Source organism: Vitis riparia, chromosome 10 (genome assembly GCF_004353265.1).
Source record: "Vitis riparia cultivar Riparia Gloire de Montpellier isolate 1030 chromosome 10, EGFV_Vit.rip_1.0, whole genome shotgun sequence".
Classification (NCBI taxonomy): Eukaryota; Viridiplantae; Streptophyta; class Magnoliopsida; order Vitales; family Vitaceae; genus Vitis; species Vitis riparia.
Window position 1 is genome coordinate 12,573,008 of NC_048440.1, and position 25,125 is coordinate 12,598,132.

A 25,125-nucleotide genomic window follows, 5' to 3' on the forward strand; every position below is an offset into this window, starting at 1 on the left:
ATCAAAATTTTCTTTTATTTCCTTTAAAAAAAAATGATGTCATTATAAATTTTTACATTCACTTTTCTTGAACTTTAAACTAAATACATATAATTTTTAAAATTTTATCATACATTTTCCTTATTTTGAATGAGAATAGAAGTGAAAGCAATAAATGAAAAGGATAAGAAAAGTATTTAATTAAATTTTAATATATATGGGGATTAGATGTATTTAGCCTAAATTTTAAAAAATGTGAATGAACTTAACCCTTAAATAATAATTAAGGGCTTATTTAAGAACGTTTTTTTATAATTATTTTTTATTTTTTATAATAAAAATTTTAAAAAATACTTTAGAAATAAAAAGTTATTTTATAATTTTTATTCTTAACAATAAAAAATAAAGTATTTTAATAAAATATCTTTTAATTATTTTATATTATTTTCTAAAAATTATTTTAAAAAATAATTATATAAACACATAAAATGTTTAAAATATAATATTAGATATAAATTTTATTTTTAAAATAGATTTTTATTCTATAAAAATTAAAAAATAACTTTTAATAATTATTTTCGAGAGAACTTTTGAGATTTTATTTGGATGAATAGTTTATAAATCATATTGAATTAAGGTTGTTGTAATCATTTATTCCTTAAAATCATGCATAGTGTTCCTTGAATTTCTTGTTTACTTTTTTTATTATTCATAAAGAAAACTGTCATAATTCAATTCTTGAATAAGCAGACAGCTTTAATTAATAGATAAAAGGTACATGTAGAGCAGACTTTTTTTCATCGTACCTTCTTTACACACATTTTTTTGTCATCGTACTTTTTTTTTTATTTAATAAACAAACAAATAATAAACCCAAAAAAAAAAGAAAAGTAGATCCATGATTTACTTATTTTTTTATTTTTTTGGAGGTAGAATATTTGAAACCGTTTTTATTTGTGATTATTTACTTATGCTACTTAAAAAAAATTAAAATGGTGCTGGAATTGATAATTGCTTTTTATTTTTAAAATGAAAAATAAAAACTTTTAAACAAAACAAGGTGTTTTTTAAAAACACTTTTCCGTTCAAAATATTATATTTTTAAATAATATATTTTAATTATTTATACTTAATTTTTAGAGATTATTTTAAAAGATGATTATATAAAAATAAAAATAAATTAATTTCACTTTTCTTATTTTTACAATGAAATATGTGTCTACGTTATATTTAAAAGGACTCTCACGGTTTTAAAATACGTTTACAAAATTAAGAGAAACTTTTTATGTATACAATGTTATAAACTTTTTTTTTGTATGATATGAAACATCACAGATACCCTCAGACAGACACGGTGTTCTTATTGTATATCACATGATTACAAAATCAATTAAACAAGATCTTTTACGAGTCCAAATAAACTCTTACACCAGGATCAATGATCAATTCTGATATCATTCGTAACACACCTAATCGTGTAGATATTATCCATTTTAAATCTAAATGAGTCATCATAATTTTAAAACGAGTCTATAAGATTAAAAAGAGTCTATATATATAATATTATAAATTTTTTTATTTAATGTGAGAACTCACATATTTATAGTATTAAAATTCATTTCCTAAGTGTTTTGGTTTTTTTTTTTTTGGAAAAAAAAAATTAAAATCAATATATTATTTTAACATATCAATAATTTTCAAAACCACCCACTTGAAAGTTGAAATTTGAAAATATTGATGTAGGAAACAATATTGTCAATAACCATCACTTCAAAGAAATAAAACAAGTGAGGGAATGAAATGAATGTTGATTCAAATCTTATTGGTTGTTCTCAAAAATATCAAAGATGGGAATATTTAGTAGAAGAATGAATTAAAATAAAACCAAAAATTAGAATGTGGCCACAGCTCACAAGTCACAAGTCACAACTCACAACTCACAACTCACAACAAGGTCCCATGCAAGGGTACCCCCTTGAGAAGAGACTTGAATGACAAGGACACCATGCCATCTATTTCTCTGATAAGAGTGGACCAGGTGGACCTATATCAAATACTCCACCCACCAACTCAATAAATATCTCTCTTTCATCCATTTTAATGCTTTTAAATCATGCCCTTTTTTTTTTCTTTCCTTTTTTTTTCAATATTTTCTTGGGATTATTGGCCTTTATTTCTCTTCCCAAATTAATGGGTTCCAATCAAAAAATAGAGCCCAGACATCCCTATCCATTTCCTGTACTACTTGAATTATTGAAATCATTTTCCTTTTGATTTATTTATTTATTTTTTGTTTGAGAGTTAAATTAAACTATTCTATGTCGGCCCTTTTGTTTTCAAACAAAAAAGATGAAAGAAGGAATGAAATTATTATCTTCTAATAAGTTGTGGTGATGTCTGATTGGTTCAAAATCTATCACTGGAGAAAATATATTAAGAGAATAAATAGAAAAATAGTTAATGTGTGATCAAATCAATCAAATGGAGTCGAAGTTTCGGTCAAATATTTTTTTATTTTTAAAATAAGATGCGATCATATCTTATGAACTCCATTCTTAATATTATAGAAAGGACAAGTAAACACTAAAGAACAAACCTATAATCTATAAAATAAAAATAAAAATAAGGCTCTATTTGATAACTTATTTTAAAAAAATTTCTGAAAAATGGTTTTTAAGAATAAATTTTTGAAAATTACTTTTTATATTTTGTAAGATCAAAGTTTGTTTGAGTACATTTCATATATCTTTGTATAATTATTTTTTTAAATGGTTCTAAAAAAATAAGTGAAAATAACAAAAAATAATTAAAATATATTTTCTGAAAACACTTACTGTGTGTTTGGTAATTATTTTATAAAATAATTATGAAAAATATTTTTTATAAAAGTTTTTAAAAACTGTTATTTGATTTCTATAAAACATATGTATGTTTGAAAAACTAAATCATTTTTAACTGTTTTTAATATTTTAAAATATATTTAAAAATAATTTATATATCTAATGTTTTATTTTTAATCATTTTACATGTTTATATAATTATTTTTTTAAGCAACAAGTGAAAATAATCTAAAATAACTAAAAGATGTTATTTGAAAACATCTTATTTTTGTTTTTAAATCATTTTTAGTTAGCAAATATGTTTTCTGTATTTTTTGTTTTGTAGAACAGAAAACTGTTCTAAAGAAACAATTCATAAAGTGACCTTATTTTATATTTTTTTATAATAGAAAATAAAAAGCAATTTTTTAGTCGTCAAACATGTTTTCTAATTTTTTTTATTCTAGAAAATAGTTGTCAAATAGGCCCTAAATTTTAACCAAACATGTTTTTTTTTAAATTATAAAGTAACATTATTTTATATCTTGAAAGGAAAATTCCATTACTTCTATCATATAAAATGAAATCTTATAAAAAGAAAATACATTATGTTTTTTTGAAGGTCGAGAATAGAAGAAAAATGCATTTACAATCCCAAAAACTAAGGAGGAAGAAAAGTTTGTGATTAAGAATTAGTAAATCAAAGCATGAAAAGTGACATCTCACATTGGATAAGGGAAGAAGTTTTTGACATTATATAAATATGAACTTCTCTTAATTAAATAAATATATTTTAAAGTCTTAAGAGTTTCTTACTTAAAAAATGAACGATATTTATATAGTTGAAAGTAAATTATTACAAATAATATTAGAATTGATATTTCATATCGGATATTTATATGGTTTAAAGTAAATTATTACAAATGATATTAGAATTGATATCCCATATCGGATAGGGGTCAAAGTTCTTAATACTGTATAAGTATAAGTTCTTTTAAATTATGTAGACAATTTTTAAAATCATGAGGGCTCTAAGACAATTTTTAAAATCACGAGAGTTCATTTCGACCCGAAACAGACAATTTCTACGTTAAAATGCAAGTGAGAACATGGAAAGCAAAAAGGAAAAGAAATGGAGCATGGGGTGTAGGAAGACTAGGAGAGAGTCACAAGAAACAACCACAAAACCTCTTGTCAGAAATAGTTAGAATCGAAGTCGAAATTGGAATGCTAGTTACATTTACACCCTGCCAATATCTTTCCATCACCATCACCAGGCCATCATTTGCTCTCTTCACCCAACAATATCACCACTATCTCCATCACCCCCCTCTTCACCTTCCCCCCTCCACTCTCCCAAATTCCCAATCAGTGTTCCATCATTATTTCTAAACTCCCCCATCCCTCTTTTTCCTATATCCTTCTAAAGCCCTTGTGTTCCATGATTGTTTCTTTTCTTTTTCATATTCTAAAGTTTGAAATTTAAGTAAATTTGTCAACAATTTACAATTGTATTCAAACCTTTTGCCTTGTAAGTTTGGATTGGAACTATGAACCCATTTGAGAATTGTGTTCAATTGAATTTTTAGACTGGTTTGCTGATCAATACTGGATGAAAGTTCAGATTTTTTCAGAGGGTAATCTAATCAATTCGATTATAAATAACAAATATCTAGGATAGGGCAGGACCCATGAGATTTAATGAGTCTGTCCTTTCACTTTTCAATCAAATGCATATCCAACAGTTCAGAATGTTTTTGAAATTTTTGTAAGTGAAGAAGATATTGTAAAATATTGGGGAGATTTTTTTTCCTTTTTCCTGGGTTTGTTTGTTGCTATGATTAAGGAAATCCATGGAAATATTTGATGGGAATGATGGTTAATAAATGATCTGCAAAAATCCATATAGCACACAAAGACATTATCATTTCTTAAAATAATTAGTTGAAATTAACGTCCAAGTGAGAGATTGATGAAGAGAATGTGGGAGTGGAAGATAAAAAAATAGTAATAATAATTAAGTTGTATTTGATAACTGTTTTCGAATCAGTTATGAAAAATATTTTTTAAAAATAATTTTTAAAATTTATTTTTTATATTTTATAAAGAAAAAGTTTGTTTAAATGTCTAAAATATTTTAAAAATATTATTTTATATTTTTATTATTATTTTTTAAAAAATAAATGAAAATAATATAAAATAACTAAAAAAATGTTATTTAAAAATATTTTATTTTTTGTTTTATTAAACGTATTTTCTAATTTTTTTGTTTTGAATAATAAAAAACTATTTTAAAAAATAATTGTCAATTTTTTGTTTATATATGATGAGAGTAAAATTAATGTAAAGAGAATTCAGAAACAAAATTCATATAAATTCTTATCAATGTGAGGGGTTATCATTTTGTATGATCATTTGAAAAAAAAAAAAGAAAGAAAAATTATAATTATCATACATTTTTAAACTCACATGGTTTCATTTATTTTATTAAATGAATGAGATCATAATATAAAATAATTAAATGAAATTTGATATAAAATTATGAGATTTAAATCTACAATAGTGAGGGTATTGATTTTCTGCCCAATTGATTAGGATGAACATAAAAAAATATAGTCGTAATAACTAATAAGTGATACATGATGAATATTTTACTGATGATAATGATACCTGAATTTAGCTTGTGCATGACCTATAAAAAAAATAGTGAAGGTATTGATTTTATAATCCTCAACGGTTGAAACAGAAAAACTGGGGTGAGGGGCTGGAAGGCATTGAGGAGCAAGTTGGAAGGTTATCTCCAGAGGAGTACCATTCAATCATTTCGTGCATCAGATTTACCAGGAAGCTTTCTTTTGTGTCAAATTTAATTTTTGAGAGGAAGGGGTAGAGTAATAAATATCGTGGACTTAGAGGGCTTTAAGGTACTTTCAGAAAATGGTCAGAGAAAATGGGCACAACAAGTGTTAGAACTTAGAAACCTGAACCATATAACATAATACCAAAAAATTTGCAAATCTCTCTACATCTCTGAAAAAATCTAGCACTTTCCCACTTATACTCTCCCACTCTCTCTCTCTACTCTCTACTCTTTTCTCCTGGTATAAAAGGACAACCAAAAATAATGGCGGTTGTGTTGATTGATTGGAGCTGAGTAAAGGCTAAAGCTTTTCCAGTATTACCACCACCACCCATCACCACTTCACCACCACCACCACCACCACCACCAGCTCCTCCGTATCCATTTGTACTCATTTCTGCATCATCACTACATATTCTATAACTTTAGTTCTTACCAACTGTCATGCATGTTATGCTCCAAGCCAAGATCATATGGTGATATAGCTTTTTGGTTGATATGAAAAGGTTTGGCTTTCGCGCTGACTGACTCTTTCTACGTTAGAGTGGTTTGGAATTTGTGTGCTGAGATCTGGGCCTTTTGAGGGGTTCATTGTGAGGTGATATTTTCGGGTGTTGGAGGGTGAGATCTGGTGGGATTGTGGCGCTTTTTGATGGGTTTGTGCTGAAATAGTTGGGGTGTTGAAATTGGGGTAATTGGGCTTTTGGTGCTTTCGTATATTTTGAGGTTTTTGAAGAGGTAAAGCGAGTTGTGGGTGGTCTCTTTTCAGCGTTTCTTTTCGAGTCTTCTGAGCTGGAATGAGACGACCACTTTGTTGAAACTTGTGGCATGAAGTTTTTTCGAGATTGGAAACTTTGTTGGGGGTTGCGGGCGAAGAAGATCGCAAGCGGATGAGGCTGAAATCGATTGTGTTTTGTGGTGAAACCGGCTTCGGTTGAAGATTCGGTATTGGGTTTTTTTTTGAGGTTGCACTTCTGTGTCCCTCTAATGGTTGTTGGATACTCATTATTTGTCTTTCTAATGCATATTTTCTAGTGGGTAGGTGGTGCTTAAATATAGCAAAACCCTCAAGCTAGATAAAGTGCATTTAGATTTTGACCGTGGCTTTGGGTTGTCCAAGGAGAGGCAAAAGAAACGGTATGGTATTGGTCAGTGAGAGGGGAATACACGATTTTGCTCTCTTTTGTGGGTCTACTGTTGCTGTGAGGCTCTCGGTGCTTCATTGCTGTGGTTGAAGAGTGGTTTTTGGGTCTTCTTCTTGTGGCTCCAACTGTAGAATCTGCAGAGATGAGGTTGTCTCCTGCTGGGTTCACACACCAGACCCAGGAAGGTAGGCTTATTGTTTGTTGTAAAATTGGACCTTTTTCTTTCTTTCTTTCTTTCTTTTTCTTTTTGGGTCTCTGGGTTTGAACTCTCTCTTGTAGTTGTGGGCATTTATTTCTTTTGCAGCTTAACTAAGATAGGAAGGCTTCTGTGGCTTTCCAGGCTAAATTGAGTTCTTGGGTTGAATTTGTTTTGTGATTTTGAGGTGTCGCTAAATTGAGTTCTAGACTGAAGCATGCTGAACCTCTTATTATTATTATTATTATTATTATTAACTTTTCTGGTTGGTGTTTGGTTGTTATGTTCTTCCCTCATGTTCTCTTTGGCAACTGAGAAAGCTGTGGGAAAGAAATGGAAAAGTAATTTGAATTTTTTTTTAATGTTTTATTTCTTACTATCATGGTAATATAAAACTCAACATGCATGGTTAAGCTGATGTATATATTTTTTTTTTGACGAAAGATTCTATGACTTATCTTCAAAATTTATTTTCTTTGGGTTTCTCACGGAGCAAACGGTGTTAATTTCATGGCTAAAGGATAACTGGAGAGCTTTACCATAATTTTTGGTCGATTATAGGGGTTACAAAAGAGCCATATTTATGAAATGTTCTTTTCCTGGTGCGGAAGCCCTGTACAGCTTCTGTCCTAGCTTGGGTTTTCCCCCAATTATGACTTAATTTATCAAATTGTTTAAACCATGAGTGTAATTCATCTCTAGAATTTACTTTGCTTCGGAATTATTGACAGGGGAGAAGAGATGTCTGAATTCTGAACTTTGGCATGCATGTGCGGGCCCTCTTGTTTCCCTACCTGCTGTTGGAAGCAGAGTGGTTTATTTTCCACAAGGTCATAGTGAGCAGGTCAGTGTATGTGGATTTGAGATTTAGCCTATTTACCTGAAGTTGGAATTTAGAGCAGATTCTATGCGATACAAACATTATGTTTGCTGGTGTTTGCTCATCAAAGAATGAATTTTTTTCCTAATTTTGTTGGCATGGGGAATGTTTCCTGTGTGTAAACTGTCTAATACAGGGCTTTTTCTAGTCTCCTAATATAAACTGTCCTGCCGGAATGATCTAACCACCACATCTTTGATCTGTATACTGGAGGGAAAAGATTTGTACTCCACTCCCTTCATGTTGTCCTCATGCTTGTACGATTTGTTCCTTCTTGCATATATTTTGCAAACTGTCAGCATATTAAACATTGAGCTTGAACATGTCAATCAGATCTCATCCATATTCTTTGTTTTGATTATACTCGTTGAACTAAATACATGTATATGTAACCTTAAATTTGTTTGACCTGAAGTGAGGCAACTCTCAATTGATTTTCTATTTAGGTTGCTGCATCAACGAACAAGGAAGTGGATGCTCATATCCCTAACTATCCTAGCTTACCCCCACAACTTATCTGTCAGCTTCACAATGTGACCATGCATGTAAGGCTTGTTTGTTTTGGTTTGTTATGGTTCTGAGCTTTCTTAAGAGCTGGTTCTTAGAGGTGTAAAATTTGTCAACCTCAGGCAGATGTGGAGACGGATGAAGTATATGCGCAGATGACGTTACAACCATTGAGTCCAGTATGCTGCTTATTATTGATTCAATTAGATTTCTGATTTTTTGTTTTTCAATTCTGCTTCAATTTTTTAAAATGGGCTTTTCTGTAGCAAGAGCAAAAGGATGCGTACCTCCCAGCAGAGTTGGGTGTGCCCAGCAAACAGCCATCGAATTATTTCTGTAAAACATTGACAGCTAGTGACACAAGTACACATGGAGGCTTCTCTGTTCCTCGCCGAGCAGCTGAAAAAGTGTTTCCTCCTTTGGTAAATCTTTATTGCAACTATATAATTTGATCATCCAGCTTTAGGTCTCTTGATTTTAAATGCCTTGCATTTCTAAGTTCACACTTCTGGCCTGCAGGACTTTTCACAGCAGCCTCCAGCCCAAGAGTTAATTGCAAGGGATCTTCATGATAATGAATGGAAATTTAGGCATATATTTCGAGGTTAGTTTCTTCGAAGTGTATTTTTAAAAACTTAGGTTAATTCTCTATAGAATGGTTTATTTGTTTTGTCTTTTTCTAATCTATTCCTATAGGCAGTAGGATAAGAATGATATCTAAATTTGAACAGCAAAATGAATGTCTCCACAGCATTTGAAAATTTGGTATCACATCTGGGTTGCAAGTTTTGGGTTATGTAGATGTTTATTGAATTCTTTGCCTTATTACTTAAAAAGAAAATTTTTCCAGTCCCTCCCAAGTTCTACCTCCACAGCCATGTATCATTATATGGCTATGCTTCTTCTGGAAGTATTTGAGTTTAATGGATTTGTCCAGGTTACTGAAACAGTATATGATCTAGCAGTCCCATATCTTCCTTTTATGCTGCATTTTGGGTTTTTATCATTTGTTAGTTTTGCCTTAGGTGGAGTGATCTCTTTGCTGCTGCCATCCTACACTTTTCCTCAATCTAGGAAAATCTATAAATGAATAGTAAAATGTAGAGAAGTTACGTAGTTAAGTTCACTACCATCAAATTGAGTGGGGAACCCTGGTTGGTCATTAAGGGCTCATAAATTTCCATGTATCATTGGAGGGTAAAAATTTGATCACCCATTTCTCACAGAAGGACTATATATCTTCTAATATTTTTAAAAGAAGTCTTGTTGTCAACTGAGAATTGACCTAAAGAATTTAACTTTTTAAAGAAAATTTTGTTATCAGCTCAGAGTTGATGTAACCAATTTGAGTCTGGATGCATGGGTTGCTTGCTTAGATCAATAAAATTGCTTTATAAGGGAGTTGAGCTTCTTGTTTGTTCATAATATGTAGTCAAAGATGGTGCTCTACTTGTATTAAATATAAAATGTAGCAGTTAATTTCAAATCATGAACACTCTTTAGCAATGATGGATTTTTCTTCACACAGGTCAGCCCAAAAGGCATCTTCTTACAACAGGTTGGAGTGTATTTGTAAGTGCAAAAAGACTTGTTGCTGGGGATTCGGTTCTTTTTATCTGGTAGGTCATTGCCTAATCCTCTAAATTGACTGTCCTTGATCTTCTCCTTGTGTTATGATTGGCATCAAGATGACATCATAGGTTTCTCTAGTGTCTGTGAATTCATGAATTTTAGGTTCTTGGGCTCCTGAAACTTATCTAACTGTCTGATCCTATCCATCAACTTCTATCTTATCTTGGATATTCAGAAAGATATAAGGCCATGTGCTTAGAAAAGAAATGGTAATAGTTGGTTAATATGTTCAAGAGCATGAGATGAAATTGATTTTAACCTTAAAGAACCACTTGCCAGGTTTGCTAATTTACCTCTTCCTCCTGTACACTACTGTGTGGTCCATGCATGGACAGTGTGGCTTTTTGTTCTTCCTCCTTGACTTGTCAGTATTGTGTAACCATAAGCTATTACAAATTAAATGATGTTCAAACTGAAATGTGCTTTCAGGAATGAGAAGAATCAGTTACTACTTGGTATCCGGCGTGCTAATCGACCACAAACTGTTATGCCATCATCGGTTTTATCAAGTGATAGCATGCACTTAGGGCTTTTGGCTGCTGCAGCTCATGCAGCTGCAACAAATAGCCGTTTCACTATATTTTATAATCCAAGGTATACCCTTAGCGCCATTTTCCCACCTTTCTTGTCATCTTGCTAGGTGATTGGATAGACAAAAATGTTTTAAGTTTCTCTTCCTTCTATCCCTTTCTGTCTCTCTTTTTTAATGTTTTAATTTTTTAATGAATTTTCCCTTCCTCCAACCACCACCCGCAATCACATCAAAGGTGGTAAAAGTGATTGGAAGATTAGTATCGTTCAATTTTAAAGTTTCTGAAGTCTTTCATTTAATTCACATTACCTCTCAATCAGGGCTAGCCCATCTGAATTTGTCATACCATTGGCCAAGTATGCTAAAGCAGTCTATCATACACGTGTTTCTGTTGGCATGCGCTTTCGGATGCTGTTTGAAACTGAAGAATCAAGTGTCCGTCGGTATGTTACGAACCTCCTTTTTCTCCTTTGATTGCCATGTTACTCTAGTTGCATTTTTTTTTTCCTTTTTGTTTTAATTTTGTTGAGGCAGGGAAATCTGACTTTCAAGGTTTGTCTTGGACAAGTCTTGAGCAATTGCTTACTTGGTCTTGTGGTTGTCACCACCTATCTGTGTATTTAGATGTTGTAATATATGTTTAAATAACTTGAGAAAATATCCTGTCCTGATCTTTGCTGATATTTTATCTATAAATAATTAGAAATTAAACAGTGGAAGTTTAGGGGACTCTAGGGACTGACATTGGAGTGTGCTAATTTATGAGCCAGAAATCAAAATTTCTTAATGCAAAGTGAACACCAGGTTAATTTTGGCATAGTGGTGATTCTTCTGTCCCATTCATAAGAAACAAAGGAACAGTGAGATTAATGTCCCATCTCGTGTTCCATATTTTAGCATCCACTGATGGTAAATCAAGGTTACATTCAGTTGACATGGATTTTAGTTTTAATTGGTTGCTTTCTCAGATCTAATGCCTTCAGGGTTCTTCTACTAGGTCTCTCTCTCTCTCTCTCTTTAAATTTTTTTAATTTTTTTTTTCATTTTTCTTCCTGTAATGGATAATATTTTCCAGCTACATGGGCACGATAACTGGCATAAGCGATTTAGATCCTGTTCGGTGGCCAAACTCCCATTGGCGCTCAGTGAAGGTCTGTTGATAACATTTTTTTATCTTATCTATTTGCTTTCTTCTGTTGATTTGTGAATGGATATGTTGCCTGATGGATAATTTCTTTACAATGTTAATTTTCCTTTAGTGTTATTTCTTGATATCTTTGCTCTTTGTGAAATGAATAATGAAGCACATTGTGATGAACTTTGACCTGATTAACACAGGTGGGCTGGGATGAGTCCACGGCAGGGGAGAGGCAACCCAGAGTGTCCCTATGGGAGATTGAACCTTTAACGACCTTCCCAATGTATCCTTCTCCATTTCCTCTCAGACTAAAGAGACCATGGCCACCAGGGCTACCCTCTCTCCATGGTATGCTTGTCTACTGCTTATCTTAGGACTGGCATGCATTACTAAATTTTGTAACAATATCCTACTAGTTGCAAATTCCAATTTCCTGTTCCATCTCCTCAGTTATATTTAGGCATGAAGACTAGATTTTTCTCCTTTTAATCTAACTCTTTTGTTGCTGTTAGGCATCAAGGATGATGATTTAGGAATGAATTCACCACTTATGTGGCTCCGAGGAGATAATGTAGACCGTGGAATCCAATCTCTGAACTTTCAGGGAATCGGGGTTAATCCTTGGATGCAACCAAGGCTTGACGCTTCCATGCTGGGTCTGCAGACAGACATGTACCAAGCTATGGCTGCTGCTGCTCTTCAGGAGATGAGGGCTGTGGATCCATCCAAACAGGCACCTGCACCCCTTCTGCATTACCAGCAACCCCAAAATGTTGCCAGCAGGTCTTCTTGTCTAATGCAGCCCCAGATGTTGCAGCAATCTCAGCCTCAACAGGCCTTTCTTCAAGGCATGCATGAAAACACCAACCAGGCTCAATCTCAGACTCAGTCTCACCTTCTTCAGCAACATTTGCAGCATCAGCACTCATTCAATAATAATAATAATAATAATCAGCAGCAGCAGCCCGCCCCCCCGCCGCAACAACCACAACAGCAATTGGTCGATCATCAGCGGATCCGAGTGTCGTTTCTGCCATCTCTCAGTTTGCTTCAGCCTCTCAATCCCAGTCACCATCTTTGCAAACCATCTCTTCTCTGTGCCAACAGCAGAGCTTTTCTGACTCAACTGGTAACCCAGGGACGAGCCCAATTATTTCTCCCCTCCAGAGTCTTTTGAGTTCATTCCCCCAGGATGAGTCATCCAACCTCCTCAACATGCCTAGAAGCACTTCCCTTATGCCGTCTGCTGCCTGGCTGCCCAAGCGGGTTGCGGTTGAACCTCTTCTTCCTTCTGGTGCTTCACAATGTATTCTGCCCCAAGTGGAACAGTTGGGACAACCCCAAACAAACATCTCTCAGAATTCTATTTCACTGCCACCATTTCCTGGTAGAGAGTGCTCCATTGACCAAGAAGGGAGCACTGATCCCCAGAGCCATCTTTTGTTTGGCGTTAATATAGAGCCCTCATCTTTGCTAATGCAGAATGGGATGTCAGGTCTCAGGGGAGTTGGCAGTGAAAGTGATTCAACGGCCATACCCTTCTCTTCATCCAATTTTATGAGTTCTACAGGCACCGATTTTTCACTTAATCCAGCAATGACACCTTCCAGTTGCATTGATGAATCTGGTTTCCTGCAGTCTCCAGAAAATGTGGGCCAAGTAAACCCACCAACCCGAACCTTTGTTAAGGTTAGCTGCCTTCTTTGATTTCTTGTTTCTATTTCTGATATGATATGCTATGATTGAGGCTACAAATACTGGTATTTTGCCTTTGATTCTTCTGTTGGTTCAGTTTATGATTTTTCCTAGTTTCCGAAGTTCTATTGTTACAGTTATGATGTAGCATTTTCTGTCTACAAATTGGTTCTTGGTTTTATATCTGAATATGTTACTTTTTGACAGGTTTACAAATCAGGGTCCTTCGGAAGATCACTAGATATCACTAAATTCAGCAGCTACCATGAACTGCGTGGTGAGCTTGCTCGCATGTTTGGCCTTGAAGGCCAGTTGGAGGACCCTCGGAGATCAGGCTGGCAGCTTGTATTTGTTGACCGGGAGAATGATGTTCTTCTCCTTGGTGATGACCCCTGGCCGTGAGTTCCTTTCTTCTTTACCTTGTTATTGTGGATATTTTGACCAATTCTCTTAACAGTTTTAAACCTGTGTCGATTAAAATTTATATTGAATGATGCTCCTAAAGCTTCAAAAATTTTCATTGTCAATGGTCATCATTATTAGAACATTAAAAAAAAAAAAATTGTATAAAGTAATCAGGTGAAAAAGGATGGTCTGAAGTCATGATCATCCAGGTATTCAAACTATTTTCTTCTAGGTTTGTGCAAAATACAAGTCTCACTTTCCTTTGGCTGACTCCTAATATATTTGTATTTGTTTTACCAGGGAGTTTGTAAACAGCGTGTGGTGTATCAAGATACTCTCACTACAGGAAGTGCAGCAGATGGGAAAACGAGGGTTAGAGCTTCTGAACTCGGTCCCCATACAAAGGCTCACTAGTAGCAGCTGTGATGACTATGCAAGCCGGCAGGACTCAAGAAATTTGAGCACTGGGATCACGTCTGTGGGGTCTCTTGACTACTGAACAATTTAACAGTAAAGATACTATTCTCTCTTCTGTAATATTAGCATCTCTTTCAATCGCTCTCATGTTGGGTAGGGCTGCCTAATTCTAGCTTAAAGCTCTTATATTTAAGCCAATACTGTAATTATATGATATCTGCCTTCTCCTTTTCTATGCTTTTGATATACATACAATACATATTTATTAGGAGACTAATGTTCTTTAAGATCACTGTTTGTTTTTATTTTCTTGAAATCTATTATAATGGGCTGAAGATTAATGGACAACGAACATAAACTCATAGAGTCTGAGTTGACGTTTTGTTCTTGGAGTTGGAAGTAAGGAACTTTTTCAAAGATTCCAATCCACGTGATGGGTCATAGTCTATTAGCGAGATATAGTGGAGCAACTTTTTTGCACTTCCATTTAATGTGAAATGGCTTCTGCCCTGTTAGGTTCTCAGTTACCATGTTGTCTCTGCCAATTCATTTAAATGCCACCTTTCCTGTCTTATCAGTGCTATCTGTATTCCCAAGTATAGCTGTCGATTCGCATACCTGAATTTTTTTATTTATTATATATTTCTGTTACGTAAACATTATTGGTTGCTAATGGTTATGTGAAAACTCCATTTTCCTCTTTTTGCCAATAGCAACAAGCTGTAGGGCACCTTTGAAAATCAGAGTACTTGAAAATAAGTTTCACTATCATTTCCTAGTAGTAATGTATGATATCTTAGAATGCAGGTTGCCACAAGGTTTCTTAATGATCCATATATACATGAATACATATACATTCATAGATGTATGCATGTTCAAATGTAGTTTTTGATTCTGTGTCTTTTGATGCAGACTAGCTTCCATTTTTGTTTACCATATACCTCAACTCCCAGTTCCTTGGGTTCACCAGACTGTTAAACATGATGATTCATCCTCACACTTGTCTTTATATAACGTACCATCTTTGTTTCTTTCATTGTGCTAGAGATTTATCTTAGTTGACAAGGCAATATGGGGTTCCTCCCATGTGAGAAATATGTTGCTTTATTGTGGACTCCATACCTCATGTGGGATCAATGATTTGAGTCAAGTCCCATCAGCAACTTAAGGGTTGGATAGGAGTCAAGCCGAGGGCCAAGCTCAGGATTAGGTTGTATGTATGGGGTGGGGGGAGGAAACAGAAAGAGACCCCAAAGTTTTGTAGGCTTGGTTGAAGCAGGCAGGGGGGGTGTTTGGATATCCCTAGGGGAATGAAATGATTCCGTTGTGCTATGCAATGCCCTTTTGAAAGGGCTTGCTTTTGTAGTTATAGTACTTTGGTCTAAGAGTGTAATTCTAGGATTCATTGAAATGACAGCAGGTTTTAACCATCATTTGGGGCCATGACTCTCTTTTCTGCTGTGGCTCCATTCGGGTGGATGGATGCGTCAAAGGAGGATGGAATCAAAGTCCATTTCACTAGGATGCCCCAACGTCCTAACCGCAGTAAGGGCCCCCACATGCTGTCGGTAGATTCGACATGCAAGCCACGTTCCGTCCTTTTTCCGTCCTTTTGGCCCCCTCTGCGCATAAACTTATGGTCTAATTTCTATAAACGTTATTGTGGTTTCTTGAGGGTGCTTTTTGGATCAATTTTGAGTAGGGGGGAGATTTTAATCAGGCTCCTTTTCACTTGTGGGGATAAAGGTGGGATTGAAGGTATAATGAGTTGGATGTGTGTGTATCGTGGGGCTGGGGCAGTGATAGGACTTCCTCTGAGGGATGGAATGATGACAAGGTAGGGCACTATCAACAATAATAGTACCATTAAAAGGTTGGGTTGACAGTCCAACAACCCCAACCCCATTTATATTGAGTGGGAAGAAGAGGGGGGAAGGGGAAAGGAGGGATGGCTCCTTTTTCCTGGAACTTTCATACATCCGCAATTGATTGAATTTGACCCCATTCTCTGTCAACCACAACATGCCCACAATGAGGGTTGGCCATGTTATTTACATGTGCAAGATGCCTTTCATTATTTGGCCAGTTTGTGTCCTAATCATCGCCTTGGATGCTTAACTTGGGAGTTTTGACTACATTACTCATTCTTAGTAGGATTCGCATATGTGGGATCCCTTCAATGGGTACTAACTATTCAGGTGGCGACTTTATTGTCGGCATCCCAAGGCCGCAGATGTTAGGAGCCTAATATGATTAATGCTTCCTTCTTTGTGTGTTGGAGGAGGGCTTAGTCCAAATACGAAAACCTATCCAACATTAAGGTTAGGTACCTAGTCAGAATCTGCATTAAGGGTATATTAAAAGAACACTTGAACTGGAGGTGTCATGCCTGATCCAAATCTGATTGGTTTCTTGATGGTCTGACTTAGGTAGTGGTATGCCAAATGTAATAAACAGTTGTAAACGTTGGTGACAAATCAAAAAACACTCCCAACACTAATCTTAATTTAACTAGTCTTAAAGGGATCTTAGATTATGTGACAGAAAGTGTAGGGAAGCCAAATAGAAAAGAAAAACAATTCCAAACTAAGGTAAGCAGTTTCTTAATAAAATTTGCTTCTAACAGAATTCTAAGTTTGTTGCCAAATATAAAGCACTTGCAACAGTAGTGAGTGCACATGGATTAGAGCATAATATAACCATTCTAGGGGAATGGGGAATCCTCTCTCTGTGTTTCAATTAAGATATAAAGGTTTAGTACTAGGTAATCTTCAGGTGCATTTGAGAAAAAGAGCATGATATTATAAACTTTTTTCTGGTTTTCAAGTGGAATTAATAACAGAGGCACCCAAGAGCACCATTAGAGGAAATTCTAGTTTTAATTTAGCAGAGAAAGACTATTTTTTCATAAACAGGAGTTCACAATTTGATAGGTTTTGCCAGGGTTCTAGACATCAGTGAGATGAACAGGAAGAGAGGCAGTAAATTGTTACCAAGTTTCAGAGAGAACCATGTTGAAGGACTGCTTTATAAGCATAATAACCATTTTGGGATCTAGTACCCTAGTTCATCATTTAATACACAGTTGGCTGTTGGACCAACTGTGATGATGGTGGGCTGAACTTTGTACTGACCCAATTTTGGAAGCTTCATGGGCTGAGGCAGAACTAAAGGTGGTCTAGTTTTGGAAAGCTGCAGTGAAGGCTGAGACTAGGCTCCCCTCACTTTGGTGTATTTCAATGCATGCACATGCACACAGTTTGACAGTCCCCTTGAAAAGCTTCCACCAAAGCATATCTTGTGGCTACTTTCCATATCTTTTACTGCAACTCACTGGAAGAGAAGAGAGAGAGAGAGAGCTTTGAAAATCTCCACCTTTATTATGATTGTGTTTGGGCCACACATTTCCCGCCGAGAAGGTGGCAATTTGGTGGTAAAGGATATTGAAATTCCAAGGGGAATAGAGCGATGACGTGAAAAGCAAGCATGGAGGAGTTAGTTCAAAATTTGGAGAAAATCGGCCCACCCAGATCTGAGTATCTTAGTAGATGTTCCTAGTTTCCTAAGTTTAAATCAATGAATTAAAAGGAGTAGCAGCATTCAATCATGAACCAACAACTAGAAGAAACCGGATCAATGTTCAACTAATCAATTCAATACAGTTACTTAGAAATTTGTGTAAGAAAGCATCTTGTAGCATGGGCTGTGCTGCATCAGTCTACTAGAACATCAATGTGGTAGTATTTGGGAACGGTGACTAGCTACTAGAACATCAATGAAGAGATATAAAATGATTTGAAGAGGGCTTTTGCATCAGACCCTATCATTTTACAATCTCCATAGAGTTTTGAGGGGGATGATGTACAAGGTGTTTTGCAAAGCTCAGATGAGGCCCAAGGCTTCATTTCACTCATTCTCAAGCTTTTTCTTTTGTTTTTTATTTACTCAAATCTTCCTAGTCGATAAAGAACTAGTTCTTTATAAGATAAACTATGTAGACACTCGTGGGAATGATATGAAAATTGACAGTCATCTCTCTACGACTCTAATACTGTTAACTCTCAAGAGTTTTCAAAAACATTCTTTGAAGTCCTTCCAATGGCAGGACAAGATGCATTGATATGATAAGCTTAGCAAGGAATTCAGATATTTGCCAAGGAGTATAAGGCACGACGAGTTGATGATGATAAGTAATTGTATAGGTGCTAAATGTATAAAGCTCTTTAGGCCTAAAACTATGTGTAGTCCTGTCATACTTAGTGAATTCATAATTGTAGTCTAGGTTATCAAGTTTGAGATTATAGAAGTAAAAAAAAAAAGCTACTATTGTGAAACCTATCAAAAGTTTCTCTTCCAAGAAACCTTTTTCTACACAAACGCCTAAATGCTCTTTGTAATAAACCAAGACACCATCAAAGTAAGTGTTACAATATGCTTTTTGAAAAGTATAAGTCTCATGTAAATAAGCTAGTTAGTGAGTCAATTACCATAGAAATAAGATTTTGAATACTAGGAATGAGGATATGTCTCACACTAGCAAGGGAAAGAGTCCAAGAAATATACCTTAAATTTGGATTAGAGAAAAGGACATAGTTGTACCTCAACATACAAAGCTTAGTGAGCTCTAAGTCCACTTCTTTAGATTCTTTTGGAATTTCATCTCCTTGAAAATCTTTGGGTTTTTTCCTAGATTAAGATTTGAATATTCTAGATTCTAGGACCTGGAGCTTAGGGGGAGAATTATCTAGGAGGTTCTAGATTCTATGTTTATAACTTTGGAAAAGGAGAATACTTTCTAGATTATTGTTTTCATAAAAATTTTCAATTATATCATGTGATTTACTTTCTAGATCATTTTCTTAAAATTTTTCAATTATGTTCCGTGCTTTGAAATGCTTAATATGGTTAACTTTTTTCTAACTTTTATAATTTGAATCATTTTAATTGATCTATAGTATGATATTGTTGAGCAAAGATTATCTTGATGATTTCATATTGTGATTTTGTATTGGGATATTCTTAAGCTAGAAAAACCTACTTATGTATTTTTTTGTTTTTTTTATTAAAATTGATTTTTTTTTTTTTTCAAAATGAGTCCAAGTGTCCTAAAAGTGTTGAACATGTTTGATTTATTCAAATGATCTAAACTAATGTTCAATTAAATTTCGTGAAGTGAAAAAGCTATATCAACCAAATCTTAAATTTAGATCTTTAAACCAAGCATGAAAGCCATCATTTGTAATTTTGGAAATGTCCTAATGGTGGAATAAGCACTTATAGATAAAAGGTAATTTTCATTCTATATCCAAGCTACCTTATTGAAAATAATTTAACTTGTGGGAAAGGAAAATTCTTAAATGGCTTCCTCAAATTAAGTTGGGTTAAGCAAAAATTCAACTGAATAATATCAAATTGAATGTTCTTACATTCCTTGATCTTGGATTAATTCATTGAAACATTGAAGTTTGATGAATTGAAGAATTCAAATATCAAGTAATATCTCTAATTCTAGAATTGAATTTTACCATTACTACATACGATAGACTTTAAACTTGAAAAACTATAAATTAATTTGTAGACATTAGATTAATGTGATTTACTTTGCAACTTTATGAACAATTTTCCATGTCAAAACATTATCAGATTGTTGATTGTTACTGAATAATTTTATGAAAATCATAATCCTAGAAACATTGCTTTTATTTCAAGGTTTTTATTTGTTTTTGTTTTTTGGAATTTTTTTCATAAAATGTTTTGGTTAGAATAATTTTAGGACCTTAATTTGCATTATTATAGGCATTTTGGATGTTGAATGCTTGCTTCAAATGCTTGAAAATAATGCAAAAGCTAATTTTTGCACAAAAAGTGAATAAGGTGTTCATATGTTATATATGGAGTATTTGAACATTGAAAAGATGCATAGGCCTTTCAAACCTCCTAACTAGGGCATTTGAACATCCTTATCATAAAAGGCACACCAACACCTCATTTCTTCATTTCCTACACTCCTTTATGTGTCCTTTGTTGGGGGTTTGATATTTGTTTAAACTTTGGGGTGCATGCATCTAAGATCTTAAGTGTAATAAAAGCAATAAAAATCAAAATTTTGGCCCCAAAAGGTATGTTGAAAATCATACTTAGGGGTTGATTGTTCCCAAACCCAAATCCTTTGACAAAAGAGATCTTGAAACCTAATAATCTTCCATTTCAATGAATCTTTCTTGGGTCCTTGGCATGTGTAGAATGGCTACACACCTTAAGAGGAGCGAAAGGAGGAGGCTAGGTATCTAGAAGACCAATAGTCTAAAAAGTTACTGTCTAATCCTAAAACTCATAGGGTTTATATAGACATTCCTATAAGTTTAAGTGACTTTGACCTAACTTAGGCTTTGATATCCAGAAAAACCAAAATTAATTAGTCATAAAATCCTATGCAACTTTATAATTTTACCAAAACACTCTTATGCACATAAATGATTAATTTTATATAAATTCCTTGAAAACTTTGTGCTAACAAAGAATATGAGTTTGAATGAGGACCATTGACACTCAGAAAAATATCGACTTCATCATAATCTAATTATGATAACTCAACATTTCACTAAAGAAAGTCAATTGCACTCCAGTATCCTTTGCCATTGCATTAAGATAAAAATTGATTAAATTCAATTTATTCAATTTCTTCAATTTGTGACCTATTACCCATTGTATGCAAACTCTCAATGAACCAATGTTTGTAATCTAATGAGATAAATATTATCAACCTCTCAAGATTACCTTTACAATAATTGAATTTGAAATCTTTTTATTGTGTGATTAATTGACATACTCTAATTCACTAAGGTCATATGTCAAATTTCACTAATGAAATTATTGTGATGCCATGGACTTCATGATTGTAACTCCTTAAGATCATTCAAGGGAACACATTATCTCAAACCATGAGATATCTTGATACCCATATCGAGAACACCTATTATCACTAGCCTTAATCAACAGTGATCCAATTTATATAGAATATATGACCACCTTAGGGTCATATTGATTGAAGCCAAAATGTGCGATCTAATAACACATATATGATATGATTTATAAAATATAAAAGGTTGAAGTAATCTAAATTAACTTGACTTGGTGCTAAGGCCCTAGTTATGGCACTAACATATATTTTTAGTTTAATTTCAAGTTTAAGTTAGGAAAAAGACACAAATTACAAGAGTCAAATTCAACCAAGGAAGGGGAAATTGTCAAATATGCCTAATGAAAGACTTGTGACTTGAGAAACATGATGAGAGTCCAAGTAAGGGAGAAATGAGTGAGTCATGAAAATTAAATACTAACAATGAATGTTACAGAGAGAGGTAAAGAGAAAGAAACCATAAAGGAAGAAGTTTTAAGGTCACATTTTCAAGTTCAAATCAAGATTCAATTGAAACAAAAGCAATTGTAGCACACTTGACTTTGCACTGAAATTTGGGTCACTTTCTGGAAGCATTTTAAAGCAAGCTATATATATTTTCAAAACCCAAGAAGTCAAAGTTTGACACTTTAAAAGTTACATAAATTAGAGTTGAAACGAAGAAGATATGACCATTTGAAGCAATTGTGCAAAATAAATAGAAACTAAATTCAAAATTCAAGAGAATTTCAAATTGAGTTTAGAAGCTAAGTTAAAATTTTTTGAATTGAATATCCAAATTATGAATTTAGCTACCTAAACACGAACCAAGCCCCTCCAAGCTTTCCTTTAATTCTTAAGCCTTCCATGCCCTAAGAAGAGTCTAATAAGCTTAAGATTCAAGAATTTTATGATTTTTGAGATATCTTTAATTATTTTTTAATATTTTTTTATGAAAGAGGTTATGCCATGTGTTTATGGTTAGTTATTTTTACTATTTAAACTCAATTCTTTTTAGGTTTTGAGAAAGAGATGAAATTGAGGGACAAGGATTGATTTCTTATCTTGAAATTATTCAATAACGTTTGAGGTTTTTATTTATTTTCTATTTTACTTTCTTGGCAACCAAACATAGGTTGTGAAGAGAAATCCTCCACCATGTTTAGCTAATTTTATGAGTTCTAGAGATGCGAATATGAAGGTGTAGAATCTAAAGGAGCAGCAAAAAAATGATAATGTATTGATTAGGTTTGTTTAAGTTTTCATATTTGAATTGATAGGAATAAATCATAGACATTAGTTCACCTTAAACAAGGTAAATAGGATTCCTACCTTAGATAAGGTACCCTATCTAAAATGAACTAAAATAGATGATTCTTATTAAGGTACTAGTGATTTTGGGGAAGATCTTGATTACTAGTTACCTAAATTTGATTTTACTGCTAATGAATCTAAGGATCAAATCTAAGAGATAGATATAAGCTTTTAATTAAATAAAACTCAAAACCAAAATTAACCATCATATTTAATTTATTTTAAGAGATTTGCTTTCAAAAATAAAAATCTAAGTTCTGGATGCAATATTGGCTATAAGATTTAATTTGATCTTAGACTAGCTTTGATCCTAAATCCTAGATTTTATAATGCTTTCTCTTTAAGGATTCAACATTAAATTGTGAATTCTCTAATGCACTTTCTTTTGTTCTATCTATTCATTAAATATTTTAGGAAATACTTATCCATATTTTATTTTTATTTATTTTAATTAGGTTTTATTACCTTTAGAAAATAATTAATCTTTCTAATTTAAAAACAAATAAACACATTAGTGCTAATCTTAGAGGATGATAACCTAAAATGCTACAAAGCCATGATAATCCTATCTCTAGTTTATTTTAGTTAGGATTATCACATATTTAGGCTTTAATATTTTTAATTATAACAGAGATATGCAGTCACTCGTTTATAAGTCAAAGCCATTGAAGAAATCATCACTAACTTACTAGTCTCACAAGGTTGAGAGTCTATGTAGTATAATAGCTTGGTGAAATCATAACTACTCGATAGGCAATATCATGATTCACTGTAGGTTCTGTCAAATGTGTAACCATACACACTAGTGCACTCACTATATTGAGAAATTCATTTTGATTACCAAGACAAGTCATCCCTCAAATTAGGAGGTATTGCATTATAACCTTTGATAAATTGCCTAATTGCATGAACTAGTTATGAACATCTCATCAACTTGTAAGAAACCCACGACTTGGATTTCCTATGCAACTCCAATGCACCTATGTCATGTACAATGCAAGTGATGTTGACTCGAATGCTCGAATAAATCTTAATGCAATTAAAGATAGAATAATGAAAACTAAAATCTTGTTTACTACATCATATAATGCTTTTAAGGGTTTTATCTCAACAAACTCTTACTAATCCTAAAAATAGATTAGGCACTGTAGAAAAAATATGCTCCTTAAGTCACATCACTTCTCTGAACTAAGATTGAAAGTGTAGTGAAATATCAACAATATTTTGTTGATTTATCGTCTATTAATCCACCTTGACATGATAAGTATGATGGATATGTCGAGTGGGTGAAATTTTGAATTTTTTTCCTTGTTTATTATTGATTTATCAATGAAATATTGATATTTTGTCGATGTTTTGAATTTATTGTTGATTTTTTGAAGTACTACATTAGCATTGCTGAATTTTCCCTATTTTTAAATGCCAAAAGTATGGGCTTGACCCAAAGGTCACCTTTCTTTGTCTCACCTAACACACCTAACCCATGTGCTACTACATTGTAATAGTTAGGCAACCACATGATAAAATAGAGCATTTTTGTGTTACACTTTTTTTTATGTGGGATATGTTTCTCAAATCTATGAATTAAGAAAAATAAACGTCCCTCTCTACATGCAAGAATCAAACCTAGGTCTTTTGAGTGAAATGTTGGATCCCTACCATTGGACCAAGTGAGTTTTAATGTTAGAAATTTACCTATATATGTGTGTGTTAATTAAAATAAAACTATTATAAATAAGTTGATTTTAATTATTTTATTTGTATACTAAATAATATAAGATAAATAAAAAATGATGAATAAAACAATTAATGTTTTTAAATAATATATATATATATATATATATATATATATATATATATATATATATATATATATATATATATTATATCATTCAATATATCCAAAGTAATTGTTTTCAAATTGTGTATATTTTTGCCTAGTGTTACAAATTTATTATCAAATTGCTTTAACAAAATAATTTTAATGTGTATTGTTGCTTATTTTATCATTTATTGAAAATTTTCTAACATTTCTATGAGTTTTTATTAATTTTTGTCTTACTGATATTTTGTATCAAAATATCCACAAATATTTCTTGATATATCCCGATATATTTGTAAAATCAAGTTATTGATATATCCATCAAAATTGATATTTTCATATTTGCTCTAAAACTATCTTATGAATCAAGTAAAACTTCCTCTCTATGTGTTTACCTTTTGAGTGGTTCTTGGTTATTTAGACTGTCTCATTGTCCCATTGTTATCACAAACAACATCATAGGTGATGCAGTCAAGGGAACTAGCCCAAGTTCCATTAGGAACTTCCTAAGCCAAACGACTTCCTTTATTACTTTAGAATACTACTTAGGGTATATACATGCTTAAAAATATGCCTATGAGAGTTTTTATCAAACTAAAAGTTTGAATTCCTATAACCCAAAGGGTATAAACAAATAAGCTTTCATTCTCCTAAGATACTTGAGTATATGTTTGACATCTATCTAATGCTTTGCTCTTGAATTGGACTAATCTTGATTAATGACAACAACATTACATCATTCTTAGTAAGTAGATTGTCTTCTATGTACTAGACCTAAAACACACCATGCTTCCTTATACCTTCTTGTACACACAGTGCTCATCCGTGTTTTGATAAAAATCAAGGATCTTAATTTCCTTATCGAAATACTTCTATGAGCATGATA

The 25,125-nt window shown here is 33.0% G+C and overlaps 1 protein-coding gene across 1 annotated transcript; it reads left to right on the top strand.

The window, feature by feature from the left end:
• The first annotated feature begins 5,832 nt into the window (after nt 1–5,832).
• Nucleotides 5,833–14,512, top strand: LOC117923418 (auxin response factor 6). Its single transcript, XM_034841688.1, is given in 15 exon segments — nt 5,833–6,988; nt 7,731–7,843; nt 8,326–8,424; nt 8,509–8,565; nt 8,653–8,808; nt 8,906–8,990; nt 9,915–10,005; nt 10,448–10,612; nt 10,871–10,993; nt 11,626–11,701; nt 11,889–12,036; nt 12,201–12,692; nt 12,695–13,377; nt 13,591–13,781; nt 14,089–14,512. Coding segments are annotated over 15 exon segments (2,721 nt in total). The 5' UTR covers nt 5,833–6,945; the 3' UTR covers nt 14,288–14,512.
• The last annotated feature ends 10,613 nt before the right edge of the window (nt 14,513–25,125 follow it).